Source organism: Pollachius pollachius (genome assembly GCF_949987615.1).
Source record: "Pollachius pollachius genome assembly, chromosome: 2".
Lineage (NCBI taxonomy): Eukaryota > Metazoa > Chordata > Actinopteri > Gadiformes > Gadidae > Pollachius > Pollachius pollachius.
In genome coordinates, this window is record NC_136935.1 from 7,235,036 (window position 1) to 7,255,631 (window position 20,596).

Genomic DNA, 20,596 nt, shown 5'->3' on the forward strand with positions numbered 1-20,596 from the left:
ACACACACACGAAGTAGACTGATCCATTCATCAGTCTTCAGTGAACCATAAAAGTGAAATGTGTGAAGTGCACCGAAATTTGTACCGAGCGTTTTTTATCAGCACATTTGCAGGCCCCGAGGGATCGCGGGATAGAGAGTGAGCGATGAGAGGGCTTTTTCGCTATGCGTGACTTACACTTGGCGGCAAAATATATTGAGTCAACAGTATGTTTTATTAAACACGCAGCATGAAGGCAAAATGGGCAAAAGGTTACCAGGTTTACACATAGCATGAGAGCAAACAGAAGGCCCACAGGACTCATTGGATGAGTCCCACATTCACACAGTCTTAAGCTCATCTTTGACGTGTGGAGGCAACAGAAGCTGACAGAACACACACCGGTGTATAAAAGAGCCTTTTATTTCTAATCAACACAGATACATGTGGACAGAATCATGGAGTTTGGTGTTATGGCGAATGTTGGGGGCGGTGGAGGGTCAGTAACATGACAGAGGAAGGGGAGGGGGGGGGGCCGTCTATATTATCAGAGCCTGGTAGCAAACTATACCCATACATGTGATTTATCATGAACAACACAAAGCTGGAACAACACAACGGCAGCGCACAAACGCACACATCACAACTCGTACAAACTCTCAAAAAGTGTACTTTTTTTTTTGACACACAAAGGACACATACATTGTATGTGTTAAATAAGTTTTTGCTAGTCAGGACATAAGAAGCTAAACTACATCATTCACAGATTCAGCAGTCTGTTTAAATACCTTATCTCTACAAAGTGAATTTACATTATTTTTTAAAGTACAAAGTGCAAATACTATGGTCTCCGTATTGCCCATGGGCAAGGGCAGAATCTCCAAGGGCGTAGCGCGGTGGGGGGGGGAGGGGGCTTGGGGCCTGGGGCCTGGGGCGTGAGGTGGCCTCAGCCCTGCTTCTTTGACGGGTTCTGGAAGGAGAAGGGACACTTGATAAATCGGGTGGTCGGCTTAGGATGTAGAGCGGGTCGGATGGTCAACCGGCAGGTTGCTGGTTCGATCCCCGGCTCCTCCCAGCTGAGTGTCGAGGTGTCCCTGAGCGAGACACCTCACCCTGACAGCTCCTGACGAGCTGGCTGTCGTCTTGCAGGGTTGACCGCGCCGTTGGTGCGTATTAACCGTTGTAAGTCGCTTTTCTGATTAAATCTGTGTTGTTTTTTTAGTCCATTTTTTATTTCTTTATTTAAAAGGGACAGCGCACATTAAAAGACATGAACACCAGAGTTCAACATGCAAATGTGCCAGATTTAGCCATGCAGGCTAGTTTTCATCTGTAGTCCGTGGACTAGTATGTACTTTATATGTGTTCACAGTATGGTACTGCTATATAGTATATATATATACTGGAGGTCAGTAGGAGGTACTCACCAGTTTACTGGATGGAACGCTGTCTCCTGTCTTCGCCCCTGTGGAAGAAAGAGACTCAGTGACCACAACCGCGTCATCACGCTGACTCAAGACTTGATTATTTACCCATCGCTTAAGCGTGTGTGTGTGTGTGTGTGTGTTTATGTGTGTGTGTTTGCCTGTGTGCGCTGCACGTGTGTGTATGCATGAGTGTGCCTGTGTGTTCACGTCCATGTGTTGGTGTGTGTCTGTGTGCGTGTGTTTCATGTGCATTTGCATGTGTGTATGCGCTAGTGTGTGCGTGTGTACGTTTGTGTGTCTTTGTGTGTGCGTGTTCACATGCGTGTGCATGATTGCGTCTGTGTGCGTGTGAACTCGTGCCTGTGTGTGTGTGCGTTTGTATGTCCGCGTCTGTGTGTGTCTCCGCTTCTGTGTGTGCGTCTGTGTGTGCGTGTCTGTGTGTGTGCGCGCGAGTCACCCACCCTCCTCCTTGGTGACTCCCAGACAGCCCATCAGCTCCTGCAGGGACAGCGCCTTGTCGTTGCTGATGTCGCAGTACTCCACAAACTTCTTCACGCACTTCTTGGGCTTGGACTTCTTGCGCAGGAACCTCTTGAAGGGCTTGATCTCCTTCTTGCCGATGTCCCCGCTGGAGTTCTTGTCCAGCTGGCTGAAGTACCAGTGCACCACGCGCTCTTCCAGGGTGTGGCTTGGGTCCGGCTCCGCCATCCTGACCGGCCGAGGGGCAGACAGAGGATCAGAGGAGGGGCCTGCACCCAGCGCGCCGCTCCTTTTGGGGAGGGTCTGCTCGTCCAGTCGTCTGTTCATCAGTTCATTCGTTCATTCATCCGTTCATCCGTCCATCCATTCATTTGTTCATTCGTCCATCGGTTTATCCATCCGTCCGTCAATTTGTTCATCCATTCACCCATCCATTTTATACCCCATCCATTCATCTATTGATCATTGATCAGCATATGATGAACCCTGCACTGCATTATATTAAATCAATCAGTCCATCCTCATTGACCATGCATCCCTGGGTCCATCCGCATGTGTCAGGACATAGAAGGGGCGGGGCTCCGTACCTGCCGGCGGAGGCGGGGTCTGTGACGGCGTGGACCATGTCTGTCGACAGTGCGTCAAGAACACTTGTCAGGAACTCTGTCTTCTTGGCCCCGGGGCAGCCTGCAATAGACAACACACACACACACACACACACAGAGGCACATGTCACGATATGGAGACGGATATATGTGTCATCGCCCCCCCCAGAGAGACAGAGGTAGAAACCCCCATCCTCCAGCCAACCTGAGGCAGCCAGCCGGAGGCAGCCGACCAGAGACAGCAACCAGTGGCAGGCGACCAGAGGCACAACCTGAGGCAGCCAGCCAGAGGCAGACAACCAGAGGCAAAACCAGAGGCAGCCGACCAGAGGCAGCCGACCAGAGGCAGCCGACCAGAGGCAGCCGAACAGAGGCAGCCAGACAGAGGCAGCCAGACAGAGGCAGCCGGACAGAGGCAGCCGACCAGAGGCACAACCAGAGGCAGCCGGACAGAGGCAGACAACCAGAGGCACAACCAGAGGCAGCCGGACAGAGGCAGCCAGACAGAGGCAGCCGACCAGAGACAGCAACCAGAGGCAGGCAACCAGAGGCACAACCTGAGGCAGCCAGCCAGAGGCAGCCGACCAGAGACAGCAACCAGAGGCAGACGACCAGAGGCACAACCAGAGGCAGACAACCAGAGGCAGCCGGAGAGAGGCAGTCGACCAGAGGCAGCCAGACAGAGGCAGTTGACCAGAGGCAGCCGAACAGGGCAGACAACCAGAGGCACAACCAGAGGCAGCCGGACAGAGGCAGTCGACCAGAGGCAGCCGGACAGAGGCGGTCGACCAGAGGCAGCGATGTGCTGCGCTGTCGCAGCGGGGGGGAGGTGGCCTTATAAACGCCAGGGGAGGAGTTCCACATAACGAGAAGTGTCGTTTTAACGTGACTGGGGGGGGAAACGACCGAAATGGGGATAAAACCAGACGAGACAAGTCGCGCAGTGTCCTTCCCTCCCGTCCGTAAAGTTGCAGACCTCCCCCTCCCTGAAGGCCTGCCAACCACCAAGAGAGCACTGACAGAGGGAGGACTCAGGGCCAGGGAGGAGTCTTATGTGCAATATTGCTCACTTTAGTTGACTTATTTGATTAACTTTCACTGTTTGTCCATTTTGTTGTTTATCAATGGTACCGTCTGTTGACTGACTCCGGGAATTACTGGATACCTGAATTTCCCCAAGGGGATGAATAAAGTATCTATCTAATCTAATCTCTCTATCGGACATGAATCAGCATAAATCAATAAAATGCTACGAGTGCAGCAGATGATTTGCAAACGGCGGTCTTCAGTACGATTGAAGGTTGACCCTCTTGATACTCAAAACAGAGCGATGAGACTGCAAAATGAGTTTGACTTGTCTTAAGATAAGGCTCACTTCCTCAGATCTTATCCACCCCTTATCAACGTTCCCCATCCCGGGCCGTAAACCAATCAACACAATCAACATCAAGCCGCTGATTAAAAAAGATTAACTCCCCGGTCGCATGCATGCTATAAGCGCCGAACCCCCCACTTATTTCATATGTGTAACAGCTCAAGTGGAGCGCTCCTAATGATAGTGATCGTGTGGCAGGCCGTATAGTTTTAAGAGCGCCGGGCATGTTGTGGAAGAGCTGAAGGCAACGAAGACCATTCCATTCCTGTCCCAGCGCTGCTGCGTTCTCACACTCACACGCTCCTCCATCCCCTCACCCCTCTCGTCCCTCACGCCCAGCCCCCGAACCACCACCACCGCCTGGGGAGGAGAAATTCTCTGGGCTACGCTGTGCTCCTGTTTTACGAGCCAGGCCTGCAGGCCCGGCTTCTCCCTGCAGATGCAGATAATAGCATGGCTAGCCCCGGCCCTAACAGGTGGCGACCAGCGCTGGTGTAAACAGGTAGCAGCTAGCAGCGTCTGCTCCACCTTCTGCCCCCCCCCCCCCCCCCAACCCTCCTCAGCCCGCTCCATCAGGGGGTTGACGGAGCTCCGAGGCAGGGGTCAGCACACTCACACCCCGCCTGAGTGTTACTTAGTGGATGTCTCTCTAACCGTTTGGCTGAGGAGCTTTTAAGTTTATACGGGGCCTGCTCTGTCCCAGAACCAATAAAAGATCTGACCCACCTGTTTGAGGCTACAATCTGGCCTCGGGGGCCCCCTCCGCTCAGGTACATGAGTCTAGACACCTCCACCATCGGCCGCCCATGTGTTGGGCTTTTTTCATATTTTTTCGACAGACTGGAAAGCCATCGGAGGGAAGCAGTGAAGGGTGTTTGGACTTTAATGACCAGTAAATGTCCCCTTTATAATCCTGGAGGAAACTTAAAGTGCGTCCAGAACTCAACACAGACCAGGCGGCATCTGGAAAAGCTGGGAATTCAAATGTATGATTATTGTTATTATTATGAGCGCTTTTGTCATTATTAGGCCATCACGGACAGATCTGTCTAGCTGAGTCTTGGCAGAGGACGTTGGTTCTCCTTGGTTTTTGCGGAGGTGGGATGGATCCACTGTCTGCTGAGGGGCGGGACCAAGCAAATCCCGCTGTCATTCAGGGGAAATTGAGTCTAGCCTTTTTCCGTCCTGCGCAATTCCTTAATGATGATGATTATGGAGCGCTTGAGTTTGACACATGGGCTACACATTAAGTGAGCACAGTGTGTGTAGAACATCACCAAATCCACAAGTGACATAATTAGCACGTTATGGAATCATATCATCGTGATGTTATTTCGCATGGCTGTTGAAAGGTTAAACACGTGTGTGTGGGTGTGTGTGTGAGGGTGTGCCTGCTGGTGTGTTCAAATGTGTGTGTGTGTGTGTGTGTGTGTGTGTGTGTGTGTGTGTGTGTGTGTGTGTGTGTGTGTGTGTGTGTGTGTTTGTGTGTGTGTGTGTGTGTGTGTGTGTGTGTGTGTGTGTATGTGTGTGTGTACGTTTGTGTGCTTGCATGCATGCATGTGTGTGTGCATATGTGTGTGTGTGCGTGTACAACCAGTGTGAGTCTATGGAGCTGCACGGAGCGAGTTATCCTGTCGACACTCATTGCCGTGGCAACCGGCGCCGGCTTCTATATACTTCCCCTGTGTGATCCGCCTCTCAGGTGTAGACTCACTCCCCCCTCCCTCCCTCCCCACTCAACCCATTTCAGTGCTAGGGGCTCCCACCTTGCCTCTCGCCCCATAAACCTTTCACCAGCAGCACGGCAGCACGTACTGCGACGCCGTCACGCACACGCAACACATCATTTACTGGTTTCACTCTTCTGCACACTAGCTTGAGTTAATAGGCTAACGGGACCAAACTAAATGCTGGATTAGTTTGACACACTTGGCAGATCTCGCTCTCCCTCTGCCTCTAAACAGGGACCTGTGTATGTCAGGGTCTCGGACTGCGGATGTGTGTTTGTTTCCCTTGGATCGGTGCGTCGGGTGAGTGTGTTTTTCACAGTCTCTGACCGCTTGGTGTCTGACTGTGGTGTGGTTCTCTCTGTGCTGGGATTGCTCTGGCCGTTTCCTCTCATACTGGTGCTGCTGGTGCTACTGGTGCTGCTGGTGCTACTGGCAGCTCCCTAGCCCCCGTTAGAGACCAGCACCCTGGGCAGCTGCTCAGGAGCCAGGCCCCTGGAGGTGGGAGTACTACGTGAATCCACTCAGTCCACCCCCAGGCTCCCAGGTGTGGTGGGCACCGGCACCAGGCAGGCCTTCTGGGCTGGGGCTGCTGAACCTGCCCTGGTTCCCCCACCACCTGCGGCCCCGAGCCCGGGCCCCAGGCCCCTGGCCAGGACCGGCCTTGCGTCAACAGGGGCCTCGATGGGTACGGACACTGGGCCCCACTGTTCGCTGGCGGCTGGGGCATTAACATGTTTACCGAACCGCAAAAACGCAAACGCAAAAAGAAAAAAAAACACTAAAACTGAAAAAAACGTCTGAGTGCCTTTCACCAGGAACCCTGGGTTATTTTACAGACAGCACCTTTTAAAAACCAAACACATTAACGCCAACCGAGTGTACGTTGGGTACTGCATGAATCGCCTGTCGTCATGCCGCTGAAAGCGTGCCAATAGGCTTTCTTTCCCCAGAGCAGCAGCCCTGATCAGCAGATTAGGAAGGTGATCTTGTTGTTGTGCCTCATTGTTCTCTAAAGGTTCCCAGCTGGGAGGGGTGGCACACGGCGGCACCAACACCCTGCGACATTTTCAAAGCTGAAAATATCTGCATCCTGCAAAGTTCACGAGATTATCTGATCATGGCCTTCATTCTGTGTGACGCGACCGCCGTGGGTCGGATGATCACATAAATGTGATTTAAATGGAAAATCGATGGGGCTAGGACCTCATGATCCAAGTCTTATTCAGCCAAACGATTGCACATCAATGGAATAGTCGGTTTTTAGACTGTGCCTGCGTGTGTGTTTGTGTGTGTGCGGGAGTGTTTGTGTGGGTGCATTCGTGCATACTGGCACGTCGTTGTGTGTGTGTGGGAGTGTGTTTGTGTGTTTGTGTGTGTTTGTGCCTGTGTGTGTGTGTGCGTGCTTGCAGGCGTTTGTGTGTGTAGTTGTTTAGAAAGAAGTCTTTTTGATCTGTTGATTAAAAAAAGAAACGTAATCAATGGCAAACAACATTAACGGCCGACCAGTTGAATGATGGAAGGAAATCAATCCAACACACATTGTTCTGACCGGATTGGCATGCCACTGAGACTTATTTGTGTAATTGAATCAAATGTTCTGTTCCTCACTGAGTGGAAACAAATCAACAGCAGAAAACTAGTAACTACAAACAACCCCTGAACAGTCTGTGCCTGTCTAAGTCCACCTCAGTCTTTCTCCTAAAACTCTTCTTTGAACGTGCAACTCTGGCCACACAAGTGATTGCTATTTGTCAGACTGTGTGTGATCATTCAATGTGCATTTGAACGCTTGTGTGTGTGTGTGTGTGTGTGTGTGTGTGTGTGTGTGTGTGTGTGTGTGTGTGTGTGTGTGTGTGTGTGTGTGTGTGTGTGTGTGTGTGTGTGTGTGTGTGTGTGTGTGTGTGTGCGTGCGCATGCGTGTGTGTGTGTGTGTGAATAAGGTCACATCCTTTTTTGCAACAGGTCATCCAATCTCTACTCCCCCAACCCTATCTCCCCCGTCCTCCCACCTCTCCCCCCCATTGCCCTGATTCTGTTAACTGCTGCTTCCCACTGCTCCACCAATACAATAATCCTCCCACCCCAGTCACATCCAGCCCAAAGGCCGATGGTCACACCTCTCGAAAGGCAGCAGCATTTCTTGAAATTAAGAAACCATTGCAGAGGAGATGGTTGGTTCCCAGCCGCCCTCGACCGACCAGACCCACCTGTGTTCAAGTCCCCCTCCCCCCAATGCTGGGTCTTATCCGGGCTGTCACTGGTCCATCTCCCCTGGCCTTATCTCCCTCCATCGCTCTCCCCTGCGCTCGCTGCCCTGCTGTTCCCCGCTCCGCACTCCGTCGGACCCCCTGCTATCTTCTGCTCATGTCAGCAGGGGTTAACCCCCCCAACCCCCGCCCACCCCCACCCAGCACCACCCATCAGTCCTGGGCCTGATCTGTGTCTGGCCTCTGCTCCTCCTCCTCCTCCTCCTCTTCGAGGGGAGGAGGAGCAGAGTCTGGGAACCTTCAACAAGGCTGTCATGGGGTCTCACTCTCTCATCTATCGCTGGGCACCACGTCAACAAAGACCACATGAATGGATGACTGTGTGCACGCATGGCCGCACACACACGCATGCGGGTGCACACGCACACATTCACGCACCCCCACATGCACGTATGCATACACAGGCAAAAAGACACACAAGTCCAAACGTCACAAAACCTCAAAATCACACACCGACGCACAAAATAACACACGCACACACAGACACGCATGCATCCACACACATGAAATCAGGCCCACATACACAGTCAAAGCATAACACCCAATGACAAAATCACACACCTACCCACAAAATAACACACGCACACCCACACAACCACAACCCACGCAAAGCTACACTTTGATCAAACCGCCTCTTGAGAGAGAGAGAGAGAGAGCGAGAGAGAGAGAGAGAGCGAGAGTGAGAGCGAGAGCGAGAGAGAGAGAGTACCTTGCAGATGCCGGCTCCTGTAGTGGTCCTTGGGTTTGGTGGGGTGGGCTCTGGCGTTTCCATCACACTTGGGCTGCTCGTATCTGGCAGTGGTGGAGGGCAAAACACTTAATTAGCATGAAGTAATTCATTCACACACTCAGCCCTTGTTGAAAACGCCCCACCCCATTAAACACAGAGAAGGCCCGTAAAAAGAAAACACATTGGGAAATAAAGGACGAAGAACTGGTGTTTCTAATTTCCTCTGCCCACGGTTAAAATCTTCAAGGACAAAATGTAATTTCGCTGCAGCACACAAGGAAAGAGAAAGAGAGAGAGAGAGAGAGAGAGAGAGAGAGAGAGAGAGAGAGTGAGAGAGAGAGAGAGAGCGAGAGAGAGAGAGCAGAACAAGGCCAGAGGAAAGCTGTGAGGACGAGGGTCGCCGCTGGGAGGCGGGACAGGAAGTGTGAAGCAAGGCAGAAAGGGAGCCGGCCAATAGCAAGAGAGCGAGGGAGACAGTCAAGTGACGAGCTGATGGTGGTGATGGTGGTGGTGATGGCGGTGGTGGTGGTGGTCGTGGTGGGAGGAGGTTACGGGGGGGGGGGGGGGGGGGGGTTAGAATCGAAGAGAGAGAGAGGAGGCATGCAGGAGGGCGTGCGACAGAGCCCCCCCCTCCACCCACCCACCCAGCAGATGGATGACTAGATCTGGACCCAAGTTGAGGTTAGAGAGAGAGAGAGAGAGAGAGAGAGAGAGAGAGAGAGAGAGAGAGAGAGACAGAGAGACAGAGAGAGAGAAATAGAGAAATAGAGAGAGGAGAGAGAGAGAGAGAGAAATAGAGAGAAAGAGAGAGAAATAGAGAGAAAGAGAAAGAGAGAGAAAGAAAGAGAAAGAAAGAGAAAGAGAGAGAAAGAAAGAAAGAAAGAAAGAAAGAAAGAAAGAGAGAGAGAGAGAGAGAAAGAGAGAGAGAGAGAGAAAGAGAGAGAGAGAAAGAGAGAGATGGCCTCAGAGGGGGTGAGGGATGACTCCACACGCCCCCCCCTTCGCCCAGCCTCCTGCACCCCTCCCCCCGATCGCCACCACCACCACCACCAGCACCGCCTCCCGCACGCACACAGACACACACACACACACACGCAGCACAACACTGACCCCGCTGAGGTCAGATCCACCACGCGCCCTCGCACCAGACCCGTGGTAAGCGTCTGATTGACGCACCTTAAATTGGTGAGAAACTCAAATCAAACATTTTGTTTGCACAAACGTTTGTCGAACTCAAACACAACAAACAACACACAGCAACTCGTGGGGGACATGGTGAGGGGCGAGGGCTCTGGAGACACAGCCTGCCCAAGGGCGGACTTCGGTCAGGAGCGCGCCGGGCTCCATGCCGCTGTGAGGTGTGTGTCTGTGTGAGTGTGTGTCTTTGGGTCTGCAATGCCTGTGTGTGTGTCTGTGTGCGTTTGTGTGTGTGTGTCTGTCTTTGTGTGCGTGCATGCATGCAAACTTGCACGCACGTTTTTGTGTTTGTGTGTGTGTGTGTGTGTGTAGGTGTGTGTGCGTGTGTGTGCGTGTGTGTGTGTGTTTGTGTCTGTGTCTGCTTGCGTGTGCATGCATGTGCATCTGCCAGAGTCCGTGTGTGTGCATGTGCGCGATGGTGTGTGTGTGTGTGTATGCTTTCCTGTGTGCGTTCCTGCATGCCTGTGTGTGCGCATGTGCATGTGTGTGTGCGTGCCTGCATGTGCTCATGTGCGTTGGTGCCTGCGTTGGTGCCTGCGTGTGTGCCTGCGTCCGTGCGTGTCTGTGTGGGCGATCAGCCTAGCTTTAGCAGTACTACCTAGCCCCAGTACTCCGGGTGCCCTAGTCCAGCTCCAGTGCCCCCCCCCCCTGCTCCTACCTGGTGGAGGTGCCGGGGATGGGCCGGCCCGTGTCCACCAGGACACACCAGCAGTAGCCCGTGGACGGGTGGCACTGCACGGGCTTGTAGAGGCCGCCGTGGGCGCAGTCCGGCACGAACACGGCCTCGTTCTTGTGCTGCCGCGCCTCCTCCTGGGCCGACTGCTGCTCCTGGTCACATGACGAGGCTGGGCGGGGCAAGGGCGGGGCCAGGGCGGGGCCAGGGGGGGAGGACAGGGGGAGAGAGGGGTGGGGGAGGAGCCATTGGATGACGTGTTGCAAAAAAGGATGTGGACTTGTTGATACACACGCACACACACACACACACACACACACACACACACATACAGACATACACACACACAGACACATATTCACACACACAGGCACACACTGCAATGCAACAATGCAGGGATGTACAACGTACACAGCCACACACACACACACAGATTAGGACACAAGGCAACTCACAGCCACACCGCTCACAGCCACACCGTCAAATGCACACTTGAATGATCACTCAAACACACAGTCGGACGAATAATAGCATTCACTTGTGTGGTCAGGGATTTATGACGACGCAAATACACACAACCACGAAGAAAAAGAAAGAAAGGAGGAAAAGAAAAACACAAGAGCCACCAAACAAGGGAGGATGTTTGAAGTTAGTGTTTTGATTATTGTATGACTTTTGTTTTCATTCTTTGCCCCCAGAAACCCACCCCCCCTCCTCCTCCTCCTCCTCCCTACTCTTCCTTCCCCCCTCCCCCCCCCCCCTCCTCCCTCGCTCCCTCGTGATCTGGTCGACCCATTTCATGGGCTGAAAGCAAATCCTATTTCTGAGAGTCAAGCCTCGTTGAAGTCAAAGTCAGACTCCTAACCGCTTCCCCCAACCAGGGCTGAGACGGAACGTCAGAGGAGAGGAGGAGGAGGTGGGGGAGGAGGAGGGGGTGAGGAAGAGGAGGAGGAGGAGGAGGCGGAGGAGGGGGAGGAGGAGAAGGAAGAGGAGGGGGTGAGGAAGAGGAGGAGGAGGAGGAGGAGGAGGGTATAGGGGAGGAGGAGGAGGAGTAGGAGGAGGAGGGGGGCTGGAGGACGAGGAGGTAGACGAGGATGAGGAGGAAGTGATGCAGAAGGGGAAGGAGCAGGGATAAGCCGGTGGAGGCGGCGTGCGTGAAGACCTCTTTATCAACAGCCCCTGGCACTGTTTACTGACATTAATAGGCTAATGACGTGGCATGGCTCCCCGGACACCCCGAGTCACGTAAACATTTGGACACCCGCCTGCCCCTCGGCTGATGTGTGTGACGGAGAGACTCACCCCACCACCAGGGTCAGTGGGTATGGGGGTGGGGCTGGTGATGCTCTGCTTGAACAGTGGGTCTTGCATCTGTCTATTGTTGCTACTCTCGCTTGCATACAGTAGTGCGGACCCACATGCAGCCACGCACACACTCACACACACACACACACACACACACACAAAGGACGTATCGCACAGGGCTGGGTGGTGTTGGGTGCTGGTGGTCGGGGAAGGTGGAGCTATCGTGGTGTTACTTCGCAGTATCGCAACTATCCACTCCTAAGGCACATTTTCCGTATGACATTCACATGACAAGCATGTAATCAGCGATGCATCTTTCTGTGAAGTTGGGGTGATAGAGTTAGAGTTTTGATTGGACGAACGAGAGACGAGCTCAACGTGCCCACTGGCTGATTGGATCCAGTGGGTCCTCAGCGGAAGCCAAACAGATCGCTCGGTCGAGCAGCCCCTGTTGTAACCGCGGTGGGCCCCCCCCGCCCCCCCGCTGAGATGAGACTGTTCTTGATCTCCGCTATTAACCGGAGGAGATGGGGAGCTTAAAGAAATAAAACCCGCTGAAAGACCTTCCCTCTAGGGTCATCAGGGTTATAATGAGGTGGTGGACCTGCTTGTTGAGGTTTGTTTGTCAGGTTATTTGGTGATCAGCTCCAGTGTGTCATTGTGTTCATGGTCTCTCTCTCTCTCTCTCTCTCTCTCTCTCTCTCTCTAAAAAGATATATCATCTATCTATTTATCTACCTGTCTAGCTACCTGTCTATCTACCTGTCTATCCTTCCTCTCTCTCTCTCTTGGGCTGGATGTCTCTCTGCCTGCTGAGGGTTCTGTCAGTAATGTATTAGTTTGCTGGCTTTTCTCTCCCGGTCCCCCAGTGAGAGACGCCTGCGTAATCAAAACCATCAACATCGTGTTCTGCAGGCTTCTCTTGCTGCTTGTAAATTATCATAATGGTATTCACACACAAAGGAACAAAAACCCTTTAGACACACAACATCACACACACATGCACAAATAGACCCACAGCTTTCTCGTTTGTACCCCAAATGGCATTGTTTCAGGGTGTGTGTGATACAGTACCCTAGGGGTACAGAGAGCCACAAAAAGTGTATGCGTTTGATTGTGTGTGTGTGTGTGTGTGTCTGTGTATGTCTGTTTGTGTGTGTCTGTGTGTTTCTGTGTTTCTGTGGATGTGGGGTTTTGTGTGTATGCATGTGTTGGTGCATGCCTGTGTGTGTGTGCATGCTTGTTTTGCATGTGTGCGTATGTGGTTGTGTTCGCATGTTCTCGGAGAGAGGTGTACAGGGGAAGAAGGATGGAAGATGTTGGTTGGTTTTTTTCTGTACCATGTGCTGATAATTACAACGCAGCAAACAGTCCCAGATGGAGCTCAGAACGCTGGTTCCCTGACACCATCGTGTATCCGCTTCCCCCCCCCCCCCCCACCAGAGCGCGGTCCACGCTCACAAGCACTCCCCAGACCTCATGTGAGTCAGGGACCACGGCAGCTCCATGAGAGAGCTGACGTCCTGACAGAGGCATAAAGCATTGGTCCAATGACCAAAGCAGCGTGGTCGAGGAACTCACTCTGAGTCCGGGTTCGGTTGTTCTGCCGGCTGCGGACCTGCTCAGTCCACAGGGTCGGGTACTGGGAGATGATGTCTGGGAAAAGAACCAGCAAGGAAAACCAGTGAGAAAAACACACTTCATACTACTACAACTGACTCACACTACGGACTACAACTGACGCACACTACAACTGACTCACGCTACAGACTACAACTGACTCACACTATGGACTACAACTGACTCACACTACGGAGTACAACTGACTCACGCTACGGAGTACACCTGACTCATGCTACGGACTACAACTGACTCACACTACGGAGTACAACTGACTCACGTTACGGACTACAACTGACTCACACTACGGACTACAACTGACGCACACTACAACTGACTCACACTATGGACTACAACTGACTCACACTACGGAGTACAACTGACTCATGCTACGGACTACAACTGACGCACAATACAACTGACTCACACTACGGACTACAACTGACTCACACTATGGACTACAACTGACTCACACTATGGACTGCAACTGACTGACACTACAACTGACTCCCACTACGGACTACAACTGACTCACACTATGGACTACAACTGACTCACACTATGGACTGCAACTGACTGACACTACAACTGACTCTCACTACGGACTACAACTGATTCCCACTACGGACTACAACTGACTCACACTACAACTGACTCACACTAAGAAGTACAACTGACTCACACTATGGACTACAACTGACTCACACTACTGACGACAACTGACTCACACTACGGACTACAACTGACTAACACTATGGACTACAACTGACTCACACTACGGACTACAACTGACTTACACTACGGACTACAACTGACTCACACTATGGACTACAACTGACTTACACTACGGACTACAACTGACTCACACTATGGACTACAACTGACTCACAGACTAGAACTAACTCACACTACGGACTACAACTGACTAACAGACTAGAACTAACTCACACTACAGATTACAACTGACTCACACAACGGACAGGTTAGCATGGAAGCTCATGGTAACTGGTGAGTGTGCTAGTTAATGGTTGCAAATACCAGCTGGTGAGTGTGCTGGTTAATGGAACCTCTTGGTAACTGGTGAGTGTGCTGGTTGGTAGTGATAATAGACGGTTACTCACCCTCCTCGTCAGCGGGAGACTGGGGTTCCGCCACGAGGCCGGCTGTGTCGTCTGCATTTAGAATGGAGAATATTTGCAGAGAGACTACAATTACACGAGTCAGCGAGACTGGACAACACCTCACACTGTAGTTGATTTGCACTTTGCCCAGGCCAAGAGACAGATAGAGAGAGCAAGAGAGAGGGAGAGAGAGGGAGAGAGAGAGAGAGAGAGAGACGGAGAAAGAGAGAGAGAGAGAGAGAGAGAGAGAGAGAGAGACGGAGAAAGAGGGGGAGAGATGGGGGGGGAGATATTGAGGAAAAGACACAGAATAACTCAAAGAAAGTGAAGGAGTCATTAGAGAGGGAAAGGGAAAATGAGGGAGATGTAGTTGAGTGGTCATAGTTTCCAACAGGTTTCCTCTTCGGCGGACACAAAGAAAAACACTTTCCATGTGATGCCACTGAAGACAGAATGGAGTTATTACAAATGAATTATGGGAGGACTGGGACCAATTTAGACCTGTGGTTCCTCTCGCTCTCTCTCCCCTCTAGTCTTAAAACGCGTGCTTATGGATTATGAAAATGAAAATGTAAAAAACAACACAGGAGAGAGAGGGGAGAGTTGTTGAGAGTATGGGGAACTGGAGGAGATACTGTGGGCACACTCACACACACAGACAGACACACACACACAGACACACACACACACTCTCTCTCACACACACACACACACACACAAACACACACACACACACACACACACACACACACACACACACACACACACACACACACACACACACACACACACACACACACACACACACTCCCCCTCATACACACGCACACACACACATGTTTTTCGATGAGACCATCCCCAGTGGGCGTTTGGGTCCCCAGTGTTTGTTTGGAGCCTCTTTGTTTTGACTTGTGGCGGCGGGGAAAGGGGGACGTGGGTGTGTTGGCCAGTGAGTGTGTAAACCCCCTGGTGCTGCGGTCCACCTCAGAGAGGGCCCAGCAACCCGCTCAGAGCCCTCCACTCCCCGGGTCAGTGTGTCACGTCGGACCCCGACAGGAAACAGATTGAGTCTAGCCGCCGGTGAGACGCCCGTTAAAGACACGATGACAAATCGGATTCAACCAAGCAAAGTTCCCCTTTCTTCTAAAAACGCTAACACTCGCTAAGGCCGACCGCGAAGAGAAAGTGCAATTATCCTGCTCACTTACGAGCGGTCACACCATTTCTCCAAGGAAACAACTCCGAAGGTACATCCACGTCCCGAGTTCGAGATGAAACCACTAAAGACGTCTCATTTGCTCCGCGGCCCACGACATGATTGTCACACCTCTTTCAGCGGGTGCCAGGGAAAGCCCGGTGCTGTTTCGTGCGGCCGCTATTCCTATTTCCTCGGCTGTCAGTCAACAGCCGAGCCCAGCGCCCGTGACTCTCCCCCCCCACCCCGGACACCGCGTGGGAGTGCAGCACTCTGATTGGATGGCCTAGATGGCCGCCAGGCATCGCCATCGGCAACCCCGCGCTGCCAAATCAGAGAGAATTGATGCAATCGCTGCTATTTTCAATGGAGGGACACCGCAAATACACAGTTTATTCTACTTTTCAGCGCCCTGTTTACACAACCCGCTCAGATTAAACCACAAGTCTTACCAGGCCCATTCTTTTCCCCTGTCCTACTACCTCATTCTCTCTCTCTCTCTCTCTCTCTCTCTCTCTCTCTCTCTCTCTCTCTCTCTCTCTCTCTCTCTCTCTCTCTCTCTCTCTCTCTCTCTCTCTCTCTCTCTCTCTCTCTCTCTCCGTTTCTCAGTTTCTCCTCAACTACTACAACTACTGGGCAGAGATTTAGGTTCCAAGTTGATCAGTGTTTGTAATGAGTTGGCAGTGGGCAGATGTACTGGTTGTTTACAGAGAGCAGGGCACACACACACACACACACACACACACACACACACACATATATATAAACTCTCTCTCATACACACAGATACAAACACAAACACACACACACATACACACATACTGTATAAATACACACACACACATTTCAACTCCAACTCACACACACACACACACACACACATACATAAACAAACACACACACACTCACACAGAGAGATAGAAACTCTCTCACACGCAGAAATAAACATACACACACTCACACTCATACACAAGCACACATGAAGAACACAATCAATTCCCCTGCCAGTCCTGATTGAGACTGATGTGTGCCATCGCCAGGAGGCTGGGAACCCTGAAAGAGATGCACACAGCGTCCCGCACCCGGGCACTCTGGGCTGTAGTGGTTACAGGGGGAGAGGAAGGCGTTGATGAGAGAGAGATAAGGACAGACGGAGAGAGACAGATAAAGACAGAGGGGAAGAGAGAGAGACGAAGACAGAGACAGAAAGAGAAAGAGAAAGAGAAAGAGACAGAGACAGAGACAGAGACAGAGAGAGAGAGAGAGAGAGAGAAACAGAAGGAAGGATAGAATATTGATTCTCTTGGCTCAGTTGGTCTCGTCTCAGAACTCTGTTGCAGGATGAAAACAGGAGTGAGGACAACATCAAAATAAAAGTCCCCCTGCTGCCAGGAGAGAGCTGTTAGTGTACTCAGGCCGAGTGTGGACGCAGCTGGTGTCAGGGCGGCAGGGCGCAGCTTCATTCATCAGGAGCCCCCAATGGTCTGTGTCTGACACCACATAAAACACACACACACCCCGACACGCCTGGCCCCGCTCTGAATGAACGAGGGGAAGGACAAGCCTTAACAGGTGAGCAGTCTGCACATTACCCCCACACAGGTGTGAGGGAACAGAGACACAGAACCAGGACAGGGCCTGTACATTCTGGATATACACATTGATGGGAACAATGACACTTGGGCAAGCACACACACACACACACACACAAACACACACACACACACACACACACACACGAAGACACAGACACACACACACACACAAACACACACATACACACACACACACACACACACACACAGTCACAGAAAAACCCAGAGACACACATAGACACATACACCGACACACAACAACACACATACACACACACACACACACAGACACACAGAAACTCTCACACACACTCAGACAAGCACACACAGACACACACACACACACACACACACACACACACACACACACACACAGGCCACACCTCAACAGGAAAGTATTCATTTTGTTCTGTTGGGTTCTCACCTGCTTTCCCGGGTTCTCTTGGGCTCGCTCTCTCCTGTTTGGAGCCTGAAAGTGAAACGAGTCGGTGTTAAGAATAGCGTGGGTTCGCTTCTCTAAACGAACATTAAACCCCACGAAAACACAGAACGGGACCCACATCTCAGATCACACCCCGAGTGCGAAGCTGAACGACAGAGCCAACACGAAAACCCAGGCCAGAAAGACGTTCCAAAACGAATCAATCCCTTCCCTAATCCCCAGTGTGCGTGTTTGGTTACAGCGTTCAAAAGAACGGATAAATAAAGAAATACAATTCAAATTCCTAATGGGTGTTTTTATTGCCACTGCGCCGCTTCCTCCACGGCCCCCGATGGCAGCCAGCAGCGGGCCCCCCCCGGGGGCTCGGGGGCCGGGCATGTGGAGCTGGTTACTGGCCTGCTTCTGGCAGCCGCCACCGCTCCACCAAACACACTCCCAGCATTCCTCCCGGTTGCACTTTGTTGCAACACATCGCAGCCGCGGCGGCGGCGGAGGCCAAGGACTTACTGTGGAGCTTACTGACTCTGCAGCTCTACTGCAGGCCTTTGAGCAACGCACATTTGAACACTGAACCTACGTGCTGATGCAGGCACCGAGTGGCCATCGCTGGACTCGGTTCTACAGCCATCGAGAACCTCTTCCCAGGGAGAGGGAACGTTCTTCCAGCGTCGACCAGTGTTGCAAGACTGAGCGGGCTACGTGCTGACACCACAGTGTCAGCACGTACGAGTTTATCAGTTACTACTGACCCCGGATAAAAGGTGTTTTTCATCCGGGGTCAGGGGGCGGGGTTTGTAATACCTACCTTGGCAGCGAGGTTTCTTGTTGGCCACTGCCGATCCACTGATGGGCCGTCCGTTGGGTGTGACACACCAACAGTATCCTGTGTAGCTGTGGCATTGCACCTGTGATTGGTCAGGAGATCAAAGTGACCGAGTTAAAGCTGCAGTGTGTGAGATGGAGCCGAGTCAAAGCTGCAGTGTGTGGGATGGAGCCGAGTTAAAGCGGCAGTGTGTGAGATGGAGCCGAGTTAAAGCTGCAGTGTGTGAGATGGAGCCGAGTTAAAGCTGCAGTGTTTGAGATGGAGCTGAGTTAAAGCGGCAGTGTGTGAGATGGAGCCCCTCCCAGTTAGAAGGCGGGACGATCAGAATTAAAAACATAATTACAGAGTTCTGTCCACTCTGACTGGCTGACAAACTGTGTGACAATCCTAGCAAATATAGCTATCTCTGTTGTATACGGGGAATGGGTTAACCTAGCGATTGTTAGTGCCTGGCACTTGGTTCTATGAACATCCTTACTGTACCGACAGCGACATGTTGTTGTTCTCTTTCTTCTGACAAATGTACTTATTGTAAGTCGCTTTGGATAAAATCGTCTGCTAAACGCCCTGAATGTAAATGTTAATGTGACGTGAACTAGCGTAGGGTGGCTGTATGGTTAGCGAGAATTTGAGGGCTTTAGGAGAGGTACGGTCCAGCCAGCAATATTTATTTATAGAATACAGTACCATGATGTGATTTTATAGATAACATTATCGGAGTCACGATCGATCAGCATTGACTACAGATATAGCCAGGTCACTTTAAGATAGGACCCGTCAACTCAAAACTCACAATTCTTTAGACTTCAAACCAAAGGGAAACCTGACGTCAAGCAACACAGCAGAATCAAAACAAGGGCACAAGAATAACACTAGTCCGTCCCACGCCAGTGCTGCCTCTAGTCCCTTGGGCCAGGCACCTACCTCACTGTAGGTGCCGTCAGGGTTGCACACGGGGACGAAGACCTGAGGGAAGAGCTTCTTGGCCTGCTGCTCCGTGTACTTCTTCTCCGCCACACACCTGGACGTATCTGGAGAGACGGGGGAACCAGGAGAGACCATGGAGCACATCAGTCAACCTCTGGGATCCAGAGCGCTCTCGTGACGCTCAACAACATGAACCAACGAACGGCAGGATTCTACAGCTTCACCAAACCTCGTCGGATCAGAACATATCATCGACCATAACTGTTGTTCTTGGACCAATACTCAGGCGGCATGTGGCTGTGGGCGGTATGTGGCTCAGGTGGTAGAGCGGGTTGGCTAGTAACCAGAAGGTTGCTAGTTCGATCCCCGGCTCCTCCTGTGTCGAGTGTCGAGGTGTCCTAGAGCAAGACGCCTTACCCTGACTGCTCCCGACGAACTGGCTGACACCTTGCATGGCTGACCCCGCCGTCGGTGTGTGAATGTGTGCATGAATAGGTGAATGGTAATATTGTAAATGCTTTGAGTGGCTGGTTAGGAAAGCGCTGTATAAATGCAGTCTGTTTACCATTTACCATACCCAGGAGCTACTCCACCTCTGGATTTGGAGTTAGAGCCTGTGCTGTCCCAGCACAGGCTCTCAAACTGGGTTACCCCAGTCACTGCTGGGAGATACTGAGACTCCCAGTGCGTGAAGAGGGAGGTTAAGTACCTGCAACCGAGCGGACATTAAGAGAATAAAATGCACGGCTCTTCGGAAGAGGAGGGGAGATGCGTGCCTGGGAATAGAACCCACACCCCTGTCTTGTTAAGAGGTAGCGGGGGCCTGTGTGTGAGGCTCAATGGGCACGCGGTAAAAGCATTAGCGCACACGGATGGCTCTCGCTCTCCTGCACAACATTCCAGTCGCCCCAGGAAAAGGGCTGATGCACAGGAAAATAAAAACCTGACAACATCCTGAATAAACCTCTCTCTCTCTCTCTCTCTCTCTCTCCTCTCCTCCTCCTCTTCTGTCTCCTTCCTCTAGGTCTCCGTCTGTTTTCTCTCTCTGTTTCCTTCTGTTCTTATTCTTCACCCTGTCTGATTTCTATTTTTAACCCTGCCTCTC

At 51.9% G+C, this 20,596-nt stretch overlaps 1 protein-coding gene across 1 annotated transcript; it reads right to left on the reverse strand.

Annotated features, from left to right (window-relative positions):
* Window positions 1–342: 342 nt before the first annotated feature.
* On the reverse strand, window positions 343–19,945 carry smoc2 (SPARC related modular calcium binding 2; the record flags this gene model as incomplete). Its single annotated transcript, XM_079729052.1, has 13 exons — window positions 343–949; window positions 1,407–1,444; window positions 1,868–2,115; window positions 2,474–2,573; window positions 8,573–8,655; window positions 9,704–9,769; window positions 10,449–10,635; window positions 13,350–13,424; window positions 14,510–14,560; window positions 17,724–17,768; window positions 18,547–18,646; window positions 19,489–19,595; window positions 19,909–19,945. The coding sequence occupies 13 exons, from the start codon at window positions 19,943–19,945 to the stop codon at window positions 926–928; spliced, it is 1,161 nt and encodes a 386-aa protein (XP_079585178.1). The 3' UTR covers window positions 343–925.
* Between the last annotated feature and the right edge of the window lie 651 nt (window positions 19,946–20,596).